Here is a 23,263-nt window from a genome sequence, read left to right as displayed (position 1 = left end):
ACCTAAGTGCCTTTCTGGTGATTTAGTGTTACTTTCAGTATTCTCTGGGTGAAATTCCCAGGGTGGCGTTGTCTTTTTAAAACTGCAGAGTATTTACTTTATATCCCAACCTCGTCTCGCCACACTAACATCGTTTAAACGGTAACAGCTTTACTACAATATAAGCTAACGTTTACACCGTAACTTTAAGCTAGCACCATAAAGACGGTAAAACAGTAATAATATCTACAAATGCATCTTAAAGCTGTTATATTAGCACTCGGTGTATTACTAACATAACCACATTAACATTACTGACACTCGCTGACTTTTAATAGTCATTTTATAAATGCTGTCCGTTTAAACGGTCTTACCTGTACACACTGCATATCCACCGGATTCCAGCCAGAGTGGATTCTGGAGTCTTCCCACGCTCCTGTTAGTGATCCTCCATCTGGATGGATGATAACAACCTTCTGAACAATCTAGCAGGAGATGGCCCATATCTATGGGACTGGTTTGTGCTAATAACGCCCCACTGTATGGACTGATAACAGCCGAAACGGGTGAATAAAGTCACCCAGTCGCTAGCTGTGCCATTACCCAGCATACATCACTCCCTCCATAAATGCAATAAACGATAGAAAAGTATCGTTCTACCTGTTTTTCAGGTAGTCGTTAATAGTATATAATTTATTGTGTTCAGTATACGTCACTACGCTTTGCTTAGACCCCCAAAATGGCAAATCGGGCCAAAATCCTTTCCACGCCCACCCCCGTGACATCACGCTCCAAAGCCCTATGACATCATATATCGTGCATGCTGATCAAAGCATCTGATCCATTCGAAAGGCATAAATAGGGGTGAGAATTGCAAACTTTTAGTCAGTTTATTGGCAGCACTCGTGTTCGCAGCATTCAAACATAGACCTGAGAAACATTTTGAAACAGTTGGATCATTTACACAGTTGTTTTATTAAGATTCCAACATGTCTCAGAGAGAACACAGCAAAAAAAGGGAGCCCAATGTGGATGATATAAATGAGGGCTGGAAAATATTATTTAATGAAGCACAGGAGCAGATTTTAAACCTGATGACAAAAAACAAAGACAACTCTGCTGAATTAAGACAAATGTCCAACCTGCTTGAAGAAAAAGAAGCTATTAATGAGGAGCTCGGTGTGAAACTCAATAACACTGAGTTTCAGTACTTAATGCTGGAAGCCGACTTAAAAAAAGCCCAGGTACAAAACGAAAAAAAGTTTCTTCAAGAGAAACAGAAACAGGAAAAAATGCACAAAGAGACACAACTTCTTCTCCAAGACTTAGAAAGGAAAAATCTACAACTACACGCATGTTCTAATGAAATGAAGGAGAAAATCATGGAACTAGAAGGAGAAAGGGAAAAACTGATAAAACAATGCTCAGGCATGCAGGACAGTTTCAATGAAATGCTAAGCAAGAACTCAGAGCTTGAGGAACTTAATAACATCTTAAAATACAAAAATGATGAAATCCTGAGAAAGAACACAGAGCTCGAGGGACAGAATAAGAACTTAAACTGCAAATACAGTGAAATCCAAAAAAAGAACACAGAGCTTGAGGAAATTAACTTAAAATACAAAAACAAGAAAATGCTCAAGGAACGGCAAGTACCGGGTGGTTTCGGCCAAGGGCCGGGTGTCAACTTGGGGGAGAAATCGGAGCACTGTGCATGTTGCCCCAATTCATGCACCCAGCAACTGAATCATGAGGGGCCAAAAGATGCACCAGTGCCTGAGCCCACCAAGGACTCCACAAAGGAGTGTGACGTGTGCGAGGCTGAGCCCTCTGCACCTTGTAATGATGTGACAGTGGAAGCTCCACTGTCAGAGGAACAGTTGCTTGTTAAAGAGCTCATAAAGGCAGTAATCACACATGCCTCAAGAAAGGCAAATGTGTCGCCATCCGATGAGATTCAGCAGGGTCTCTTCATAGCTCTGTGGGCGCAACTTAAAGAAGAAACTCTAAATATTAAAAAAAAGAGGATCAAAAGTCTTGAAAAGGCAATTTTCAAAGACATTACAAAGGTACTGGGTATTGCACCTAACCTTGTTATCATTGCGTTGGCTGTAGCGTCGCCGTACCAACAAGTGGTGATTTCGATATTCAAAGACCACCTGTTCCGAAAAAAGCGAAACCTACTTACAAGGTTTTTCGCATGGTGTGGAAAAACAGAGAACGACCAGCTACCAGAAACTGACAATATCTCCCAGACACTTTTGAACGAATTTAAAGATATTATATTTCCAAGAAAACAAAATTAATATTTAGAGCAATCCATCAGGATTGACTCTAAATATTTCTTTAAAATTATTTGGACAGTTTAAGTGTATTAGTTGACATCAAAGTGACTCTTTAAATTGGCTAACAACAAACGATTCAAACAAGCCAATTTATTTCACATCCAATGAGTCACTTTAAAAATCCCACGACCGGTCGAGGCAGATGGCCGTCCCTCACCGAGCCTGGTTCTGCCGGAGGTTTCTTGCTTTTAAAAGAAAGTTTTTCCTCCCCACTGTCGCCGAGTGCTTGCTCAGAGGGAATTGTCAGATTATTGGGGTTTTATTTATTTTTTGTCAACTAATACACAACTCGGGGCTCGCAAAATCTCTAGCCCGACGTCCAGGGCGGTGTTGTGCCAAAAAGTGATTGTCTGCCAAAAACTGATTTGTAATTTTGTAATTGTGTAACTGCAAAAAAATGATGCAAGTAAAGATGCAAATAAGATATTCAATTATTAAAGGTTACTTTCAAATCTTACCTTGAAATATGAACTTCTCTCTGTCTATCAGACTCTTCTAGGAGGCTACGCTGAATTGCCTCTTCAAGAGAATAGAATAGAATAGAATTCAACTTTATTGTCATTGCACATGCACAGGTACAGGGCAACGAAATGCAGTTTGCATCCATCCAGAAGTGCTTTAGTGATATAGATATATTACAATATATATTAGCAATAATATAGATATGTGAGTATATTACAGAAATGGGTCTATTATAGTATGTTATAATGTACACGGTATGAAGTATGTTGTGAATATTCTATAACTATAAGTATGTACAGGCTGTAGTGAGTACAAGCTATGTACAGGATATGAACAGGATATAAATATGAAAAACTATACAGAATATGAAATAAATAACTTTACAGAATCTGGGATATACAGCTATACAGAAATGGGAACTATGCAAGTTGTAAACAGTTGTAGGATTAAAGATTATCAAATGTACAGAATGATTATTTACACAGAGCTATACAGTAGTGCAGTTAAGATAAGTGAGGGTGTAGATAGTTTCTACAGAGGCTATATAAAGTGCTAGTGGTTGTGAGTGGTGGTTCAGTCCATGTTATTATTGTGTTTGAGGGTACAGTTGTCCATTGTGGGTGTGTGTATGTTCAGTCCATGAGTTTAACGTGGGTCAGATGTCAGGAGCTTCATCTTCCTCCAGAAAAATAGGGCTAAGTAGATAAGAGATATTAGAAATCCTAAAACATGTCAGCCTTGAAGAATTTCTCACACTACATCATTAAAAAAATAAAATAAATTAAATGTAAATCCTAAAGTTGCAGTCATTCAGCAAGAAAACCCCAAACATGCAAATTGGAAACCTGCATCAAAACAATATCCTAAACAACATCTAAAATGAAGGATTTCTTTAACCCCTAGACAACAGCTTACACAAATTCTGCCACATTATATGGAAACATCTGCTGCCCCTCTGCCTGGCCCTCATTTTTACTCTCTTGAATGCAGCTCTCCGTTTCCTGATGCTTGGCCTCACTTTCACCTGGTGTTGTAGACAACGCGTGATGCACTGAACAAAGGAAAGAAGGTCAGCATGACTAGCTTCATAATGTTAACAGAGCCTTTATACATCCTTATATTAGTTTAAGTGAACGTCGGGCACATATTCCTCCTTGGCTGTAATCACCTGTGATAATCCGTAAACATTAAAATGGTAAATGGCCTGTATTTGTATAGCGCTTTTACTAGTCCCCCCCCTAAGGACCCCAAAGCGCTTTACACACCCAGTCATCCACCCATTCACACACTGGTGGAGGCAAGCTACAGTTGTAGCCACAGCTGCCCTGCGGCAGACTGACAGAAGCGAGGCTGCCATATCGCGCCATCGGCCCTTCTGGCCAACACCAGTAGGCGGTAGGTGAAGTGTCTTGCAAATTTACAAATAAATTTTCCCCCCTCACATTTTTATGCATTCATTTAGTCCAACCCACTGAATTAAAACTTAAAGTCTGCACTTCAACTGCATTGAAGTCATTTCCTTTTTAATTCGTTCTGGTAATGTACAGAAGAAACATTAGAAAATGTGTCTGTATCCAAATATTTATGAACCTGACTGTATATCAAAACCAGTCAGCTAAGATAAGATAACATACCTTTATTAGTCCCACAAGGGGAAATTTCATGATAAATAAATTAAATGATATGTGTAAGAAGGCCTACCGAGCGGTATGGTATCCCAGTGGAGACGGCAGGTCTACTTGGTCCAGGTGCATTGCTGGATTCCTAAGGAAACATTTACATCAAGAACGACTGTTACCTACTTACCAAATAAATAGAGTTGTATGATGTTCGATCTCTGTCTGCTGCCTACCAAATGAAATAATTGAGGACTAGCTAATTTAGCTTTGCTAGTTTTGCTAACACTGCTATCAACCCGTCCAAAACGCTATACAATAAACTTACCAAGTGCTGCGGCGTTTGTGAGGTCGAGGGGGTGCACTACCATTAGAGCCAAAAATCGCCACTTTTCTAACCCGTTTGGTTAAGAAATGGCGTAAAAAACGCCGTTCAATCATTCAAAAAGCCGAAAAAACCGGCGTTCTGTTCCGACAAACGCCGCTTTTTCCGCCACTCGGATGGCGCCCTGAACGCACCATCCGAGTGGCGGAAAAAGCGGCGTTCAAAGACAGGCGGAAACGCCGTTTTTATGCATCTTTGAACGGCGTTTTTACGGCGTTCTGTGCCAGCTGTAACGACGTTTAAAACGGCGTTTTATTGAAATTATGCAGGGCACTCCCCATGGTTCCCTCATCCAATTACTTTCAACTCATTTCACCCAATCAAAGAAGAGGAAGTGCAGACCACACTAATGCATCACCGATTCACCTTGCTGCTAAGCGATTGCCTATTCAGTACCAGTGCTTGTCACAGTATTCACTTGTATTATAATCCCACTATGCATTTTGATGTGTTTAAGGCATGATCGAGCAAACAAACGACAGAATACTTTTTCTGAAACCTTAACTGTGTTACCTGTTATGGCAGCTAACAGGTAATGAGCAGAGCTAGCTCTGCTCATTACTGAGCCTCTTTCTTATTTTCCTCTTTACTTTTCTTAACCTTTAACTTATGTCTTAGCAATCAGATCCTGCCATCTTGCATTACCGCTTCGTGCTAGTTATGTTGACTTTTCTCTTCTTTTGTCTCCACTTTTTTCACCCGTGTTTGGACACTCGGCGCATGGCTCCTTTGTTTACATTAGGGATCAGCTGTTAAGCGCTGCGCCTATGCGCCCTGCAGCTGCGCTACCGGCAGACAGACCCGGCCTACATCCCCAGTGAGGGAAGAAATGGGGGTGATGTCTCCCGAGGACACCTCACACACCATCTCTCCTTCCTGTAATCACTGTAAATGTGAGATGGCTCCCTGATATGATTGAGGAGCTAATGACGCTAACACGGTCACAGTGGCAGTATCCCGGCACTGCCCGGTACTCCCTCTGTGAGTAGGCTGCCCGGCTTCCAGCTGCTGCGGGCGGACAAGACGAGAGACAGCGGTGAGAGGAAAGGAGGGGGGCTGGCAGTGTTTGTTAAAGACGGTTGTGGTATCTCTGGGCACATCGCTGTGAAAGAACAACTCTGCAACACAGACATTGCGCTATTAGCCGTTAGCATCCGTGGAGGCAGCCTGTGACTCTCTGTGGTCCGCAGACTGCAAACGCAATCTCCGAGAGCTCTTCTTCTAATATCAGGGGACTTTAATCATGTCTCGCTGGACTCCACACTGCCCACCTTCACCCAGTATGTGACCTGCCCCACCGTAGGCAATAAAACATTGTATGCCAATGAAAAAGTGGCATACAGTTCATCACCTCCCCCTGCCCAGGGAAGATCCGATCGTAACCGAGTGCGTCTTGTCCCTGTGTGCAGCCCTTACTGTGCAGGGAGCCACTAATCACCCACGCAGTGCAGAGATGGTCCGCGGAGGGCATATAAATAAATAATAAAAGCAAGTAAATGACAGTATGCTCTTTCTGAAACAAACGGAGACCTTAACTTTTACCAAAATACCGTTTTACTCAGTTTAAAGTAATACCACTGTATAATAGCCTTCAAATTTAATAATGTTAACAGTATCTCAGGAATATTTTAAAGACTTTACACTTGGGGACATTACTCTGAAATTGTTGCACAATTTGTTAATGGAGTTTTTTGCAGATTGATCAACCTCTGCCCACATTTCCTCCAAAGCAACTCTGCTTCTGTAAGATGCTCTTTTAATATCTAATCATGTAGCTGACTCTTAAAATATCCCTGCAGCTGTTTCTTTTTAGAACCACTTTTTTCCAGCCTTCTCTTGCCCCATCCCAATGGCTGTTTTGAAACATTTTGCTGCCATCAAATTAAAATGGACTTATTTTTAACGACGTAGTCTCTGTGTAAACATTTGACATGTTTTCTATGTTCTACTGTGAATAAACTTTGCCTTTGACATTTGCAAATCACTGCTTGCTCTTTTTTTTATTCACATTTTACACCGGAGTCCAGTATTTTCAGAACTATGTTTGTACAAAGCGTAATCTGTACAAAGCAAAACATAATCTGCTCGCTAATGTTAACATTTTTCTCTGCTGTGAACTGTCACAACATCACACACGCTAAACCATTTTATACCTACTACACTATACTGAGCCACTTCAAGACCTACTATCGTTTTTTAATTATTTACTGTCAATACTTTATAGTTGTATTTATCAATATCAACAGCTGTAGCTTTTAGATTATTCAAGTTGACTTTATCGAGATTGTTTCAGTTGTAAACTTTCAACTTCACAACTTCCATCTTACACACTTTAAAAATCACTCAACATTTTTATTGTCAGTGTCACACAGCTCGTTCTTATATCTCCACTTGTAGCTCTCTTCACGACAACACAGACACAGGTCGGTTCTTTGAAACGGGCGTTTATTACTTGGGCCTTCTCTCCTCAGCTTCACCATCACCAGTATGCCAATACGCCGTGGGAACTGGTCACGAGTGAACAGTACAAACCAATTAGCAACTTTACAGTACACATATTAAGTCCAAACACAAATAACAACATTTCTCAAATGACAAATACCTCGTTGGCTGCTTGTCCTGAAAAGAGGTCCTTAAGTCCTTGTGTTGCTTTTTCTTTTAGCAAACTTTTAGCTTAAAATCGCTTCATGAGAGACATCTGCTCCTTCACAGTCCATGCAAAGTCTCGTGTACTCTCGTTAAGGGTATTCTCACGAGACACTAGCTCTTACACTTTACACATGTACATTTCAAATAAAGACATTTCAACACAAACTATATATATATTCATGAAATTATGTAACTTATTATAAATCAGTCATCTACATCATGAAATCTACACAGAACATTTTAACAGCATTTACACCACTACTCAATGGTACATAGTAAACACGTATCATAACGTTTCACATTATATGTATCCAGTCACCTAGATATTTTGAAGTCTTTCCACTTGCTGCTATTATGTTTCAGTCATTAATTGAACTGTCTCAGTGATATGTGGAGTCCAGAAAGTATATTAAGCCAGATATGAGTTCAATACCATGACTCCCTCTGGTGCCACTTAGTGGATTAAATAGTTCTACCACTTGCTCCATCACCGTTCCGTCCAGAGTAAATTCAATGTCTGGCACAGTAATCCTCTCAGGCCAGTCGACCAGCAATCCCAGCTCATCTGTACCATGAGCAGCAGCACCACCACCAGAATCTGCACCTGAGCCCTGAGCAGCAGTCGTCTCACTCTCAGTGGCTGTCACACTACCATCAGCTGTCCCACCAATAGTCCCATCAGCAGCAGCTGCTCTGGTCTGAAAGATGTCCTGCATGGCAGTTGAGGCTCTGTAATGGGTTCAAGTGTCTCTCTGTCCGCAAGCCATGATTGTTCCACTGTTGAGTGAAGTCTTTCAAATCTCTGTTGATCCTTGGGAGATAGATGTAATGGAGAGCCCAAAGGTGCATTTCATTGTCAATGTCAATGATGCCTTCCTCCTCCAGGTGGTGAAATAAATCACAGTACACATTGGTCATTCCTCGCCACAGATCACCCCAGAGCCTCTCAATTCTCTGATTATGGGTACTCCTTCCTCTTAGGGCACTTCCACGATCAAAGCCTCTGAAAATGTTCATCATCAGGCAGATAGCATTGTTTTCCCCTCCTCTGTCTGTCCGGACCCTCGAGGGTACACCATAGGATACCATAGGATACACCATAGGAAAAAAAATACATACAAGTATGTTTTATTATTTTTGCTGAGTGGAAAAAGACCTAAAATCTACCAAACAACCGGAAAGTATATAAACTGGGAACACAAGTGCTATATAAAAGTGGTAACTAACCAACTGCTCTAAAACTAAGCTAACTGACATAGTAAATTTGAAAACAGTTTAAAAAAAAACATCCCCATTCATAGATGATGTCACAATCTCAATGGCTTACAGAGTGATGATGTCACAAACGTCTTAGAATCTTTGATCCTTCTTTTTCTATAAATAGAAGTGAGAATCAGCAGTTATCAGTCAGTTTGTTGACAGCAGTTGAAGCCAGCAGCAGTTCGCAAACGTTCCAACGTTCAAGCAGAGATACATTTGGTCACGCCTGCAAGAACCAAGTTTAACAGTAAACCGTTTGAGCAGACCTTTCACCTTTTCACACTTTGAAGAAGAAAGAAGAACCATCTATTTTATTTCATAATATTTTGAGGTGAAATCTGCTTTACTCTTCTAACTTTTAGTGTTAATCACTTTGATAGCATCAGAGATGTCTTTCGGAAATGTCCAGGACAAGTTAGTCCCCGGTGGCTGGCTCTCCTCCAACTACCGAATTATAAGTGTTGTCGGAGAAGGGACATATGGCAGAGTTGCCAAATGTGTCCAAATGGCTAACAAAAAGATTGTAGCCATTAAAATGATAAAGGATCAGGACCAAAAAGACCCGTTTAAAAACCAAGAGCTGGCTGCCCTGCAAAAACTTAAAGCCTGTAACTCCAGCAAGTACAATATAGTCGAATGGTACCAGGCTTTTACAGTCCGTGGACATCTGTGCCTTGAATTTGAATTCCTCGAAAAAAGTCTTCTTGACTTATTGCAAGAAAGATATTGCAATCCGCTCAGTTTAAAGGCTATTCGCCCCATCGTCATACAGATAGCTTTAGCTCTTAGCCACCTCAAGTCGATTGGAACAATCCATGCAGACTTGAAATTAGAGAACGTAATGCTGGTGAATAATCCCCAAGAGCCATACCGAGTTAAACTAATTGACTTCGGTCTGGCCTGTGAGACCTCAGCTGCCAAGGTGGGCTCATACATCCAGACACGTCCGTACCGGTCTCCGGAGATTATTCTGGGGCTTCCATTTACAGAAGCCATAGACATATGGTCTCTGGGCTGCATGGCAGTGTCTCTATACACTGGTTACTTGCTGTACCCGGGATACAGTGAATATGCCATACTAAAGTACATAACGGAGACTCAAGGAGAACTCCCAGAGCAAATGTTAAACTGTGGGCAAAGACTGCAAAGTATTTCTGCAGGGAGTTCAATTCCGACAACATCTACCACTGGAAACTCAAGACAACTGAACAATATTTCCAGGAGTTTGGGATTGAGTTTGTTGACAAAAGAGTTAAAAAATTGAAGTCTCTGGATGAACTCTTATATACCGAGATCTTTGAAGATGAGGATTATGCAGATGCAACTGCAAAAAGGTGTGATATCCTGATGTTTGTAGAAATGGTAAAGCACTTGCTTCACCTCGATCCCCGAAAACGAATAACACCCAATCAGGTCCTTGAGCATGCCTTTTCAAAACTGAGCCACCTTGCATGGATGCGCCAGAGAAGCTCCTATGTTGAGTCCTGCTATGAGCACATAAACTACTTAAGGACAAAGAAGAAAGAGACGCCAGGACAGAGTCTCCATACCAGCAGGACAGAGTCTGCACACAAGCCCACCTCTGACACCAGACAATCTGCTCAGAGGAACTTCCCTCCCTCTGCAGCAGAGAGAAAAACACAAGTGATCCCCCACAGCCAAAACGGTTCTCCCCATTCAACTCAGAGGAGCAGCCACAATTTAGTCAGGTCCAGTCAGAGTGAAAATCCTGAGACAATTCCAAAGAAAGCACAGTGTAAAAGAAAGCACCTGCAGGAAAATGAAAAGGATACGAGTGACCCAGATCTTAAAAGAAAAAAGACTAATTGGAAAGATGTGCGCAGAGAAACACTGTACCAACATGAAAGGTCAGATCATGACCAGCAGAAACGCCACGATTCTATGGCTCCATCCTGCGCAACCACTAGCTACAGGACACAAAATTCCATCTTGCCAATTAAGAGGAAGCCAGATGAAAGCATCTTTGCGACATCAAATAAGAGGGCCAGAACCAACTGCGAAAACGGCAAGCGCCACACCTTTAACCACAGCTGGGCCGAGGACCACCGCTAGAGAATCATTTTTTGAAATAAAAATGAAGACATCTACATCAGCCATTTCCAGGCTGAAGGCGAATAAGGCACCGGGCACAGACGGTTATCCGTCCGAATGGTATAAAGCATTTAGGACGCAACTAACACCAGTGCTGCTTAATTGCTTTAATCATACACTAAGAACAGGAGTAGCCCCACAATCTCGGAGAGAAGCAGTTATCCCAAAAGACGGCAAAGATAAAAAAGAATGCAGCTCGTATAGGCCAATCTCTATCCTTAACGTGGACTATAAATTATTTGCTTCAATATTAGCTAAGAGACTGGAATCAATTATCCCGGAGCTGATAGACCTAGATCAGACAGGCTTTGTCTCAAATAGACAGACCTCTCTGCATTGAATCATATCTGTTGTTAACCTCTGTCTCTCTTCCTTCTCTCACCCCAACCGGTCGCAGCAGATGGCCGCCCCTCCCTGAGCCTGGTTCTGCCGGAGGTTTCTTCCTGTTAAAAGGGAGTTTTTCCTTCCCACTGTTGCCAAAGTGCTTGCTCATAGGGGGTCATATATGATTGTTGGTTTTTTTTTTTAAATAAATGAATAAATAAACAAAAGTCTCTTTCAGATTTTTTTGTTTTAGATTTGTTTTCTGGAGATTTTAAGGAATTACTGAATTGTGTACACTGATGCTTTAAAGCCAAAGCAGTTCATAATGATTGGCCATGCTTGTCTTAAACTCACAGGGAGATTACAAATATATGATCTAAAGCCAACATATTATTATTTTTACACACACTTTTAACATATTACACAAGTCAGGTTTTTGCTGTTATTTGACATGTTTCCATTAAAATAGGTTCAAAAGAATTGCACAGATTCTGAAACCAATATGCTTGAATACATGTGACTACTTGCTTTAAAAGTCTAACATTTCAGCCTGTAAACTCTACCATATGATAAGGCAGTAAACAAGTGTACATATAATGAACTATATACTTTTGTTTACCTCATCATAATACGTTTTATTTTTATTTTTGAGTTCTTTTCACAAAAAGACATCTTGGTATTTAGGATAAGTGTCTATGAAGAGGCAGGTAGCAGCACTAGTACCTAACTAGTACCTTGTTAACAGGAAACAGGGGAGTTTGAGGATTAGACGGGTGACATGAAAGCAGATCCTGAGAAGCAATAAAGAAGGCTGCAGGTGAGCATGTAGATAGGGAATCAAGAACAGGAGGCGGTAAATTAGGCAGAAGATATGGACCTAAACTTAGTGCTGACATATGTCCATAACACTGGAATAAAGATCAGTAATTACAGGATTGCGCGGACAATTTTCATGAATAAAATGCTAAATTCATACCTAAAGCTTACCTTATGTATGCCAATGCCAAAAGCTCCTCAACATTCACTAATGAGGGCATTGGAAATAATCAAGTTAGTTTTTAACTAGCATCAATTAAGCTAACCTTACCATGGTAGTAGACGACTAGTGGCAACATATGTTTCACATTACTTTCAGAAATGCCAAATTTTAAGCACCTAAACAAACAAACAAAACATATTAAAGTTAAATTAAATTAAAATAATCCCACAGTGTATGTTTGAATTTGAAGTTTACAGAATAAGGTGTGTATTTGATTTACTGCTAAAAACTGCCTCAAGCTCCCAGAATGCATTGCTGTTTACAGAATGTAAAATCATGTCAATTTTACAGCAGTCTATTAAAGTGTAGATATGATCATAGAATGAAACCGCCATGTGAACAAAAGTGCTTTTTGTGTGTGTTTTTATTTGATTTCATTTCATCCCGTCTACAAACGTCTAAACAATTTCACGGGTGACTTACCACAAGTTACTGTCCTATTCACAGTTATCTACAAAGGGTTGTGAAACAGACTTACTTTGTCCAGGAAGGATCAGCAGCATAATAAAATAAATGACATACATCCCAGGCCCAGATATCACTTTGTCTTTTTCCCTCTGAGAAAGCTCCCTGAATATACTGATGCCTTCTGCTGAATCATGTTACAACAGCAGATTTCTGCAGCTGAGTGCAGAGGGAGGTTTGTACTGAGCAGTACAGTTTCATATGAGCTGCACACCTGTGCTTAAAAAATGCAAGTCCCACTCCCAAATTTTAAATAATACAAATATTTGACTCCAGATCATACGCGTATAATCTCAACATGTAAAACTGTGTGGAGCAGACCATTTATCACAGGGCATGATTTTATTTACCGGTGAAAGCATGGGCGAACATCTTACTGAGTATTGGAAGAGCTGGCACCTTTTCTGTATATCGGTTAACAGGAAAACATCTTTATTTTAGTAAGGAAAAAAACAACATGCTGAATATAATGGAACACAATGTGGTATAAATTAGACCTTTTTGAAGAAAGAGGAACACACCTGTACTTCAGTGTGGTTGTGCAATAGATTGTCCAGTATATCTCCTTTATAAAAGAGGTCCCCATGTCACTATAAGTTGCTTGGTTTCCTTGAAAACAATGATGCAGTCTTGTCAGTAGCATGTTAAAAAAGCTAGATTTGATTGATGGTTATTATTCATCTGATCTGATGATGTTGGAGCCATAGTCTCAGTCATTTGTTTAAGTATAGGAGATGTAACTTTCTAAAGGCCAGCAGCAGGTGGCTCCTCTGGTTGCAAAAAAGCATTCTGAGCTGAATATTTACTGGCAATTTACATTAACAATGTCATAAAATATGATGCAACATTACAAAGCGAGGTGAAAAAAACCACCTGCTGTTACAGTGAGTCAGTCCCATCCCAGCTTCTGACAGCCTCAATTAAAGATTTACAGTATGATCATAACCGGTGACCTACTCGCTACAGGCCTATTGCATGATATGGCATTTTTAATATTCAGTCCAGTGTCCATTATAGCCCTTTATGCCAGAGTGGCAGAATAAATGTATGAGTTCTTAGCAAAGGAGATGTCAAAGGAGAAAACAGCCTTCTGATTCTTACCCAAAATATAACCAGAAGTCAGTAGAGAGGGAAGGGAATTCACTAACCTACAGATTGTACCTATAATAATGACGTAAGCTGTCAGTACTCGCCAACTTACATAATGTCAGAGTCATTCATTATATCTGGATTTTTTTTAACCTGAGGGTTAGAAAGGTTTTGCAGTGTGGATGTGTTTGTTGTGTTTGCATCCAGCGTGATTTCATGTGAATATTTTAGGAATTCAGCTGTGGTCTTTGGCTCTGGTTGTGACAGTAAAACATCCACTACTGTGACTGTTAGTGAGACATTTGTCCATCCTTCTGACGCAGCTGCTACGTCATCTTCCAAGCACCTGGATGACTGATATCGATGCTAAAGAGTCTCTGGATTCAGGGAGTGATGATGATGATAGAAGGAAGTGGTTTTAAACTAAATTATGATGTGATATTTAGAATCCCCTTATATTACTCCCTAGATAGTTTTATCTTGTCGATGGAAACAATGGCAGAAAGAAACAGCTTTGAATAACTACAGCATTATTATTGCTTTGACCTTCAGATCCATCTATTGAAGGAGAGGTCAGAGGTCAAATGTGACATTGTAAATTTTTATATATAATCTTTATATGATACTCTCTATATGCTAATACTTACCTCACTCGTAAGACTTATAGTTTATCAGTTGTAAGCCTCTTTCTCATTTTCAACCAATAAATCATTGAGTTCACCTTGAAGACTCGGTCAAATTAACATTTAGTTATTATATAATTTAGTTAACAGTCTGACCCCTCACTACACCACTAAAAAGTTTTATCAGAATTCAGACAAAAACAGGAAGCCCACAGGTCTTTGTCATGTCTGAATTATGTCTTCAACTCATTTGGAACTATAATTAAGTACTGATTTTATTTGTGCTGGTTTAGCTCAGCATGTTGAACGGGTGACCTCATGTCATATGGCTGAGAGTGGCAAGCCCAGGTTTGAGTCCAACCTGCGGCCCTTTGCAGAATGTCTTTCCTGTCGTGTCTTCACTGATCTATCTAATAGAGCTTATTGCATTCAGGGTAGAGCAACAGCAACCCATCTAGTAACGATCACGGAGTCATTCATTCTAAGGTCGTGGCAGGATTACAAGACAGTAATACTGTGGATAGGTCATATGATAGACATAAAGATTAGTGTGATTATCTAAGCTTTAATAGCACTTGTAAATGCAATGGCAATAATGGCTATTCATTGCCATATGACTGAGTAACTACCCAACACCATAACTGACAACAGAAATTAGGGACAGGCAGTAGAAGGAAACTGTTAATCTGAAGGACGGAGGTCCAATAATGATTTGAAAACTAGGAAATGGTTGCATTGCAATTTTCATATTAATCCCACTGTGGTTCATAAACATACAAGAGGTTCTTTTATTCTGATCTCACAGCCTTTTTTCTTACTGGGGACACATGAAGATTTGCCTTTTAGGCTCTTTTACAGTTTTGTGTTTCTATTGTTTTCAAATACATGAACACAACAAAAATACTAGAAAATAATGAAAAGGTTTCAATGTATTAAAAATGACGCATTTAAAGTTCAACACAATTCTTACGTCTTATTATCATAAAACACCGCCTGAATGTCTTTACTGGGGAAAATGGTAAAGACTTTGGTGCTCCTGTGTTCGCCACTTAACAAGGTAACAACACAAAAACATTTTTCTTTCACATTTTTTGTTGCTCTGATCAAAAGGACAAAACAAAAGAATAAATTCAGAGGAGGCGAGGGAGAGGAAAGGCTTCACGATCGCTAGCGCGAGGAGTTGGAACTTGATCGCGACCGATGGCGGCGGCGGCCAGGCGATCGAGACCTGCGCCGCACTGGAGACCGTCGGCGTGGAGACCGAGATCTAGAAAAAGAGAAATTAAGAGAAAAGAACATAAATAACAGAAGAGGTAAAGGTTTCCTCTCTCCTCCTCCCCCTTCTCCACTGTGGGTGCCCATCATTTGCTCATTACCTTCTCCTCATACGAGGGGGAGTCCGGCGCCACATCGGGGGCGGAGGAGGCATCCTCCGGGGAGGGGAAAGCCTGCGAGGAGGGGGGCGCACCGTGGGAGTCAGCACAGCTGTGACAGTGATTTCCTGACCATCGATCTGACCTGAAAGACATCAGCGTGAGAGTTGATCCACTTTAAGCACATGACTCAGAACGTGGCTCTGAAACAATCTCTTCAGTCCTTCCTACCTCCGTCCATGTGCTTCAGAGCCTTCTCTGCCTCTTCGGAGGTCTCGTACTCCACATAGGCGTACCCCTTGGACAGGTGAGGGTGCATGCGGTTCATGGGCATTTCAATCATCTTGATCTTGCCATATGTGGAGAAAATCTCCTGGATGTGCTCCTTTAAAAGACACAGAAAACCTTTGAGATACCTGCTGTTTTTATTGTGAGTAACTTTCAGCTTCTAAACCAAAAATAATTTGTTCTTCCTGGTAGAACTGATTCTTTTAGCCTGATCACGTGACCACTGCTTGCCCATCTCTGGATTAAGTCTTTGGTGAGCCCTCTTTTGATTTTTGATCCATTTGTGGTTTCCCGGTTGTCAGTTGCTGATTACAGACTTCATTCATCATTCTGCTTGAACTTGAAATCTTTGCTCATTTAAAGTCTCAGTAGCCTGACGACTACACAGATGAGGCTTAGCGGGGAAAACGTCACACAGAAGCAGCATTCCTTGTGGTGGTGGAGTAGGTATCCACATTAACAACAGATGGTGCATGGACACAAACAGGGCCTATCACATTGTTCTCCACACACTGAGGACTTGGCCATTAAATGCTGGCCGTTCAGCAACTCAGTAATTTCCATCACTGTTCTTTATATCCACGGTTACACAGACACAAAGCTGTGACAGTAACCTGATACAAAACAACCAACAAATGGTTATGAAAAAAGTTCTCCGCCACTTTTTCCAACGTGGATTTTGTAGCTAGAGGGTCCATCATACTTGACTACTTGTGTTTATTGAAACATAACAGCAGCATTCAAAGCATTCAGTCCTCCGCCCCGACCATCAACTCATCAGACCACGTCTCTGTCTTGTAAATTCCAGCATACAGACCTCTGGTCATCAGAACGACGGAGCAGCACTGCAGGATTTGCACAGACTGATCGGTGCTTCGAGGGGCTCAGGACACAGACACTGAGGAGCATGCTAAGGCTCTATGTGGCTAGATCTAAAATTTCAATTCAATTTTATTCATATGCCACAAAATCACAACAACCGTCACCTGGATGTAGTTTATACTGTAAGGTAAAGACCCTACAGTAATACAGAGAAAATCATCAACAATCAAACCCTATAAGCAAGCAGTTGGTGACAATAGGAAGAAAAAAAAAATTTAACAGGAGGAAACCTCAGAGCTCAGATCCAGGATCAAGGAGAGACAGCCACCTGTCATGACCAGTTGTGGCTGAGGTTGCATGAAGAAAAAAAAAGTATCAATATCAGAGTGAGTGAGAACCTTATGACAGAAACTCTGCTTTTAATTCTGGAGATTAAGCAGCCCTCAGAATTACAAGAGCCAACCTCTATAAGAAAATCAGTGGCAAAAAAGGCCCTTAGTCACAAAAACCCAAATTATAGAATCAATTTCAGGACCATAGAGATACAACTAGACTGGGACAGGATATTACATGTATTACAGACTCCAGGGGCCCGTTCTTCGTACGTCGCTCACTACATCCAAGATCAAATGACACATCCAAGACCAAACCATCGCGCTAACCGTGAGCTCGCTAATCCGGTTCCCCGAACACACCTGTTGTTGACGATTAGTACAGCTGGATGCAGTAATGTGACATCACTGGGTGTCGTAAAAGGGGCTACGCATCGATAGTAGAAACATTGATCGGCAACCCGCTGATTGGTCGGCGAAAATGTCGAAGGGGCGCGCTCGGTATTTTCCGGCAGCAGAGCAAGAACTCTTGATTGAGGGATTTCAGGAGTTTCAGAGTTTAATTAAAACGCAAGGGAACACTGCAAAGGCTGCAAAAGCAAGGAGAGAGGGCTGGCAGAAAGTTGCTGACAAATTAAACTCGTAAGTAATTCAATAATAACAATAATAATGGAGTGGGTTTATATAGCGCTTTTCAAGGCACCCAAAGCGCATGACAATACCACTATTCAGTCACTTTGTTATTTATTTATAGATTTATTATATTACACTATATTATCCAATATTATATTACATTATATTATAATATGTTATATTATATCCCCTTTCACATTAGAGCCACAACAGGACCCACTAGAACATGGGAACAAGTAAAAGTGAAATATAAGAATATTCTACAGAATGGTAATATTTATCACTTATATTGCTTTTCGTCTCTTGGAAAGAGACCCTGAAATAATCTGTTTGTTTGTTCATAACAGCAACCAAGAAAAGGGCAGAGCAAAAAAAAGACAGGTGGTGGTCCTGCACCCCCTCGTCAACAAGTTGGTTAAGTGAATAATACCCTCACGGGAATATCGATATCTCTCAATGAGCACACTGTCGCGCTGAGCTAAAGGATCCTGTCTGTCCCGCAATATACGCTGAATTCTGAGGACTCTCCTTATCAATCTTGCACCTTCCTCAATGGGTGGCTCGCGTAAACGGACAGGACATGGCTGCGACAGACTTCCCAAATCCACCTTCGCTTTTATAGCCGTGGTCTCCCATCTTGATTACACGAAGTAATTTGCAATTACTACTCTGAAATATGAATTACATCTGTAATAATCAAATACATGTAATAGAATGTTAATAGTAGATTTCCCTTTTTTAGGATATGACCTGTATGTATCTGTGTGAAATCAATGAAAGGATCAAATGCTGCATTATCTTTAGTTACATTGATGTTATTTATTTATGGTGAAACAGTGGTGGAATATCGCTGTTGCTTTCGTATAAATGAAGCGGACATACCTGCGTGGCCGCGATCTAATCCTGTTTACATAAAGTAAACCTGCTCCCGAGCAGGTTTACGCTTACGGCTCTGTTGCTATGACAGCAAGTCCCGGATGAGCTTCGGGGAACCGAACGATCCAAGATCACGCGAAATCGTCAACAATCTAATCCAGCTAACTTACTTAGCGAGGTACGAAGAACAGGCCCCAGGATCACCTCACAGCCACAACACTGCATGATCTCAGAAAACTACTTTGTAAATTCAACATCTCATCAAAGTCTTAACAAGGAAAATAATAACAAGGACTACAAGGAGGTGAAACTTTTTGCAGCAATGACAATCTTATTCTGAAAGTGAACCCCCCCTCCCCAAAGAGCTGTTATTTGACTATACGCAGCCCGATCTATATCATCAACACTGGTGTGGAAACTGTGCTTCATATAATATTCATGGGGGTTCATGTGACCCCTGCACATCTCCTATGTTTTCAAAAAAAATCTCCTGCACTTCCTACCGAGGTTAAAAAAAGGCTCATCTTAACCCATCTGTCCTCACCACTTCCTACAGAGCCACCACACAGAGTGTACCAACACTCTGTGGCATGAGAGCAGCAGTGCCTCAAACAGAAAGCCACTGGGGAGCGTGGCGATGGCAGCTGAGATTAATGGGGTCTCACTGCCACCTGTTGGGAGCCTGGCCCAACAACGCCACCTGTCAAGGGCAAAAAGGATCACCAGGGACAGCAGGCACCCCTGCCACAGACTGGTCTCTCTTCTACCTTTAAGCAAAAGCTATCACAGACTGGCGTGCAGCACAGTACGGCTCTGTGACAGCTATGACCTGACCTCCGATTTTTGTTTGTTTTTCTGTGATCCTAATTTTGTTCAGCAGTGCATCTGTGATGTATTGACTGAATGACAGTAAAGAAATCTGAACCTGAATTTGGATGACGGCTGGGTTCATTCTGGGGGTCATTTCTGTGTAACTGGCCAGTCTAAGCATCACCAACAAAAAGTTATACATGTGGTTACACACAGACACACATTACATATGACATATTATAGAATGCCATTTAGGAAATTTGTATATATATTAGAATGAAAGCCTGAATATATATTTTAATGATTATTATTTATCAAGCGGGAAACCAATGAATTAAATCATCAAGAACCCCCCACGCCACCCCTCCTCTCTTCTCCAGAGGTCCACAGATGCAGCTCCACTGTTCTGCAATTAACAGTGTAGCGGACAGCTACACACTCTGAATCATCTGCAGCATTAATCCTCTCTCAATCTCCCAGAGTGTACTAAAAATTCTGGAACACACAGAATTATCCAGAAAAGACTGAACAAGTTTCTGTACTGAGACAGAAAACAAACAGGATTTGAGGGAATGAAAGGCTGCTAATACTTATTAGAGTAAGAAATACCTTCTTGCAGCTAACACCTTATCAGTTCTTTGTAGCTGCATTCAGTGTAATCAGTAACTCCATGCTTGTTTCGTGAGCGTACTGGTAAAAGTATTAAGGTAATAATAGAAATGCAAAGCATTTCATTACAGCCTACATTTGTTTTTTTTAAGCAACTACAAAGATTTGCTTTACAATCAACTACAAATGATCAAATATCTTAAGTTTTCACAAAAATGAAATGTGGCCACTGTGCTTGTAGCTAACAGTGTTTACCAGAGATTTTAATGCTGCTGACTCAAACTCCAAAACAAAGGCTTAATCAGTCCCCTGTGAGCACTCTCCACCATCCCTACGATCCTCTTCTTCATTTGAATCAACAAAAAGTTTCAATACAAACTGTAAACACAAAAACTTTTTAAGAACTGTGAAAATAAACTCTGCTCACAGTTTAAAGCTGTGACTAAGCAGTATGTTTATTACTTGTTATTCTGTTGGCTGCAGTGTCCTAAAGTCCCTCAGGATCTATCGTAACGCACGTATCAACAGAAATCGGGTGTGAAAGAAAATCTGGCTTCATGGTTATCCATTTGCACACTGCTTGTATACATCACACAAAGATTCCCTGCTTTTATGACTTAAATACAAAAGTATGGAAGATAGTTTCCACCACTGGGGGGGATAAAAGAAAAAAAAATACATCCATAACTACATTTTTAGTTTATTTGAAATTTCAAGTTAGCTCTGCCAATCAGAAAGCTCTGTGAATGACGTCATTCCCTAGTTACCCACAAATGGTGCAGTCACAGGTGCACTCAAAATCAGGAATATGTATAGTAAACATGGAAAAATTCCTGTTAATGCTAATAATAACGGCATGTTTCCACTAGTAACACAAGGATGTCATCATTTTAAAACCATTTTGAAAGCAGTTTGCTCATTCGTGACCTCCATCTGTAGCATTGGTAGCTGATGCCTCCACCTTCTGTTTCCGGGTAACAGTGAAATATATTCAGAGAGGTCCTGATTGGTGGAGCTAACGGCTTATCAACTTGAAATTTTATGTTATGGATGACAAAAAAAAAGCAAAACAAAAAACATTCTGTGACATAGCAAAAGAGCCAGTGTGATAACAATAAAAACAAACAAACAAAAAAAACCATCTTTTTAAGCACTTCTAGCTAAGAATGTACCTTGATGACGTTTCTGGTCAGCCGACCCAGGAAGACCTTGGTCGGTTTGGGTGTGGGACTCCTGCGTCGTCGATCCCTGCCTTCCTTCTTTGGCGATTTAGACCTACAATCACATCTGACTTTAATTTAACATGTGAGCTGTTAATGACAGCGTCTAATATGAAAACTCTTCAAGTACATTTAAGTTCTTTTTATGAAAACATCACCAGAACCAAGACTCACTGAGGATTACTCACTGAACAGGCAATGTACAACCTCTTGCTAATCTCTTACTACATTTAGTTTTTTGGGTGCTTCCTAGTAAACGCTTCCATACTTTGAGCGCGAGCGTCGTCTGTTGTTGTGGCGTTGGCGGCTGGGGCTGGGTGAGGATGATGAAGATGAGGAGGAAGAAGAGCGGGAGCTGGAGGAGCCAGAGTGACTGGAGGCAGAGGAGCTTGAGCCGCTGGAGGAGCCAGAGCTGGAACCTGAGCTGCTGCTGCTGGAGCTGGAGCTCGACCTAAAGAGAACATTATGATAATTTTTTATTTATTTATTTATTTTTAAATGGATGATCTGCTGAGGGGAGCAATAGAAGGGTTTGGTCCCAAAGCTTTAATTAAAATGAGCTAACTCTCATTCAAACCAGAGGGGAACAGGTGGTTAGTGATCTGACCTGCTGCTCCTGCTAGAAGCGCTGCGTCGGGTGCGGTTCTTGTCTCGGCCCCGGCCTTTGTCAGCTCCCTCTTTAGTGGCTCCTGACTTGTCCTTGCTGCGCTGTTTGCTCTTGTCATCGTCCTTCCTTTTTGTTGGAGAAGGCGCCCTGTTAAAGGAGAAAAAAACCAAAAAGATCTAAGATTTAGGGTGCCAGACATCCCCAACACCTTTGCACTGTGCCAAAATAGATTATCATTTGCATACAGTAACATCAAACCATGCAAACTGACAGGCAGGAATGATTTCCTGTGTTATTAAGCGGTGCATTTGGGTAACTCAGTCTCTAAGTGAACGTGCTCCTGTCATAGAGTGGATGGGCTGTATTGTCCAGCATTGTCCTCATCTTGGACAACATCCGCCTCTCTGACACCACCTTAAGGGAGTCCGGCTCCATCCCCACTACATTACAGGCCTTTACGGACTAGATTTTGAAGGAACATTTCTATTTTAGCCTGCACAACTTTTTTTTATAATTTTGGTAAGGTTATTTAAAATCTCAAGGATTCAAGGAGCTTTATTGTCCTTCACGTCATATGATAACATGAGGTTAACATCTGCACTACCTTTCCAAAAATTTACATCAGCGGGACCCAAGCAGACTTGCAAAGTATAAAAGTAAGGAAAACAAAAATGGAGTAAAAGAGGCTTGAAGCTGAGCTGGTCTATATGTGAGATGTAACTCAAGAAAAGAAGAGAAGGGAAACTCAAACTACAGCTTTTTAATATTTTTTGAAGGCAAACCTCATTTTACTTGAAATGATAAGATTATGTCACAGTGAAAATTAATAATAAACTTTTTCCAACAAATACTGTTTGACTATACTTTTTTCTTTGTTTTATTGGACAGGCAGTTTTTAACTTTAAACAAACACTGGTAAAACTGTTAGGTGGCTTCAAAATATGCTGCACTGAAATATATTATATTATATTTTGGACCTGCAAATTTTCTTCATCTTTCTATGTTTTTACACACATACATTATCTTCATAGCCACCGTTGAAATTTACAGTATTTTGGCAGTACGGTTATAAGTGGCTGTAAATAATCTTACATTTTTACTGAATTATATTGTCCCTTTCTAGCTTTTTGAACCTAAATCTTGATTACCTATATTACTGATACTTTTTTGGATTTTCCCCTTTATCATAGTTTTAATTATTAAATCAAAATTCCAAAACGTTTGGCTTAGTCAGACTATGTTGAACACGTTCGTCATTTCTCCATTTTTAACTCCTTGCCTGCTATTGATCACATCCCAGTTGTTAAAGGTAACTAACACTCTGAGGTATATGAGGGAAAAGGAT

At 40.7% G+C, this 23,263-nt stretch overlaps 1 protein-coding gene, 1 long non-coding RNA gene and 1 pseudogene across 2 annotated transcripts in view; 1 reads left to right on the top strand and 2 right to left on the bottom strand.

The window, feature by feature from the left end:
• Positions 1 to 1,046: 1,046 nt before the first annotated feature.
• Positions 1,047 to 4,896, bottom strand: LOC146567932 (uncharacterized). Its single transcript, XR_014893500.1, has 3 exons — positions 4,731 to 4,896; positions 4,488 to 4,550; positions 1,047 to 3,837 (listed from the first exon to the last, which is right to left on the bottom strand). It is a non-coding gene; the product is annotated as an uncharacterized LOC146567932 (long non-coding RNA).
• Positions 4,897 to 8,858: 3,962 nt separating this feature from the next.
• Positions 8,859 to 11,372, top strand: LOC146567931 (homeodomain-interacting protein kinase 1-like; annotated as a pseudogene).
• A 3,740-nt stretch (positions 11,373 to 15,112) lies between these two features.
• The window catches only part of LOC146567930 (uncharacterized), a 67,079-nt gene continuing 58,928 nt past the window's right edge, over positions 15,113 to 23,263 (bottom strand). Inside the window, exons 7-12 of the mRNA XM_085283486.1 lie at positions 21,919 to 22,065; positions 21,580 to 21,762; positions 21,264 to 21,366; positions 15,953 to 16,106; positions 15,725 to 15,866; positions 15,113 to 15,615 (exon numbers count right to left, since the gene is read on the bottom strand). Coding sequence (XP_085139612.1) covers positions 15,516 to 15,615; positions 15,725 to 15,866; positions 15,953 to 16,106; positions 21,264 to 21,366; positions 21,580 to 21,762; positions 21,919 to 22,065 — 829 coding nt within the window. The 3' untranslated portion in view covers positions 15,113 to 15,515. The remainder of the gene's footprint in view (positions 15,616 to 15,724; positions 15,867 to 15,952; positions 16,107 to 21,263; positions 21,367 to 21,579; positions 21,763 to 21,918; positions 22,066 to 23,263) is intronic.

The sequence above is a fragment of the Mchenga conophoros genome, linkage group LG8, assembly GCF_057382185.1.
Source record: "Mchenga conophoros isolate Kocher_MC1m ecotype Shallow Benthic linkage group LG8, M_conophoros_male_GT1.1, whole genome shotgun sequence".
NCBI classification, from domain to species: Eukaryota; Metazoa; Chordata; class Actinopteri; order Cichliformes; family Cichlidae; genus Mchenga; species Mchenga conophoros.
Note: the sequence above shows the minus strand (reverse complement) of the source record. Positions and strands in the feature narration are given on the sequence as shown.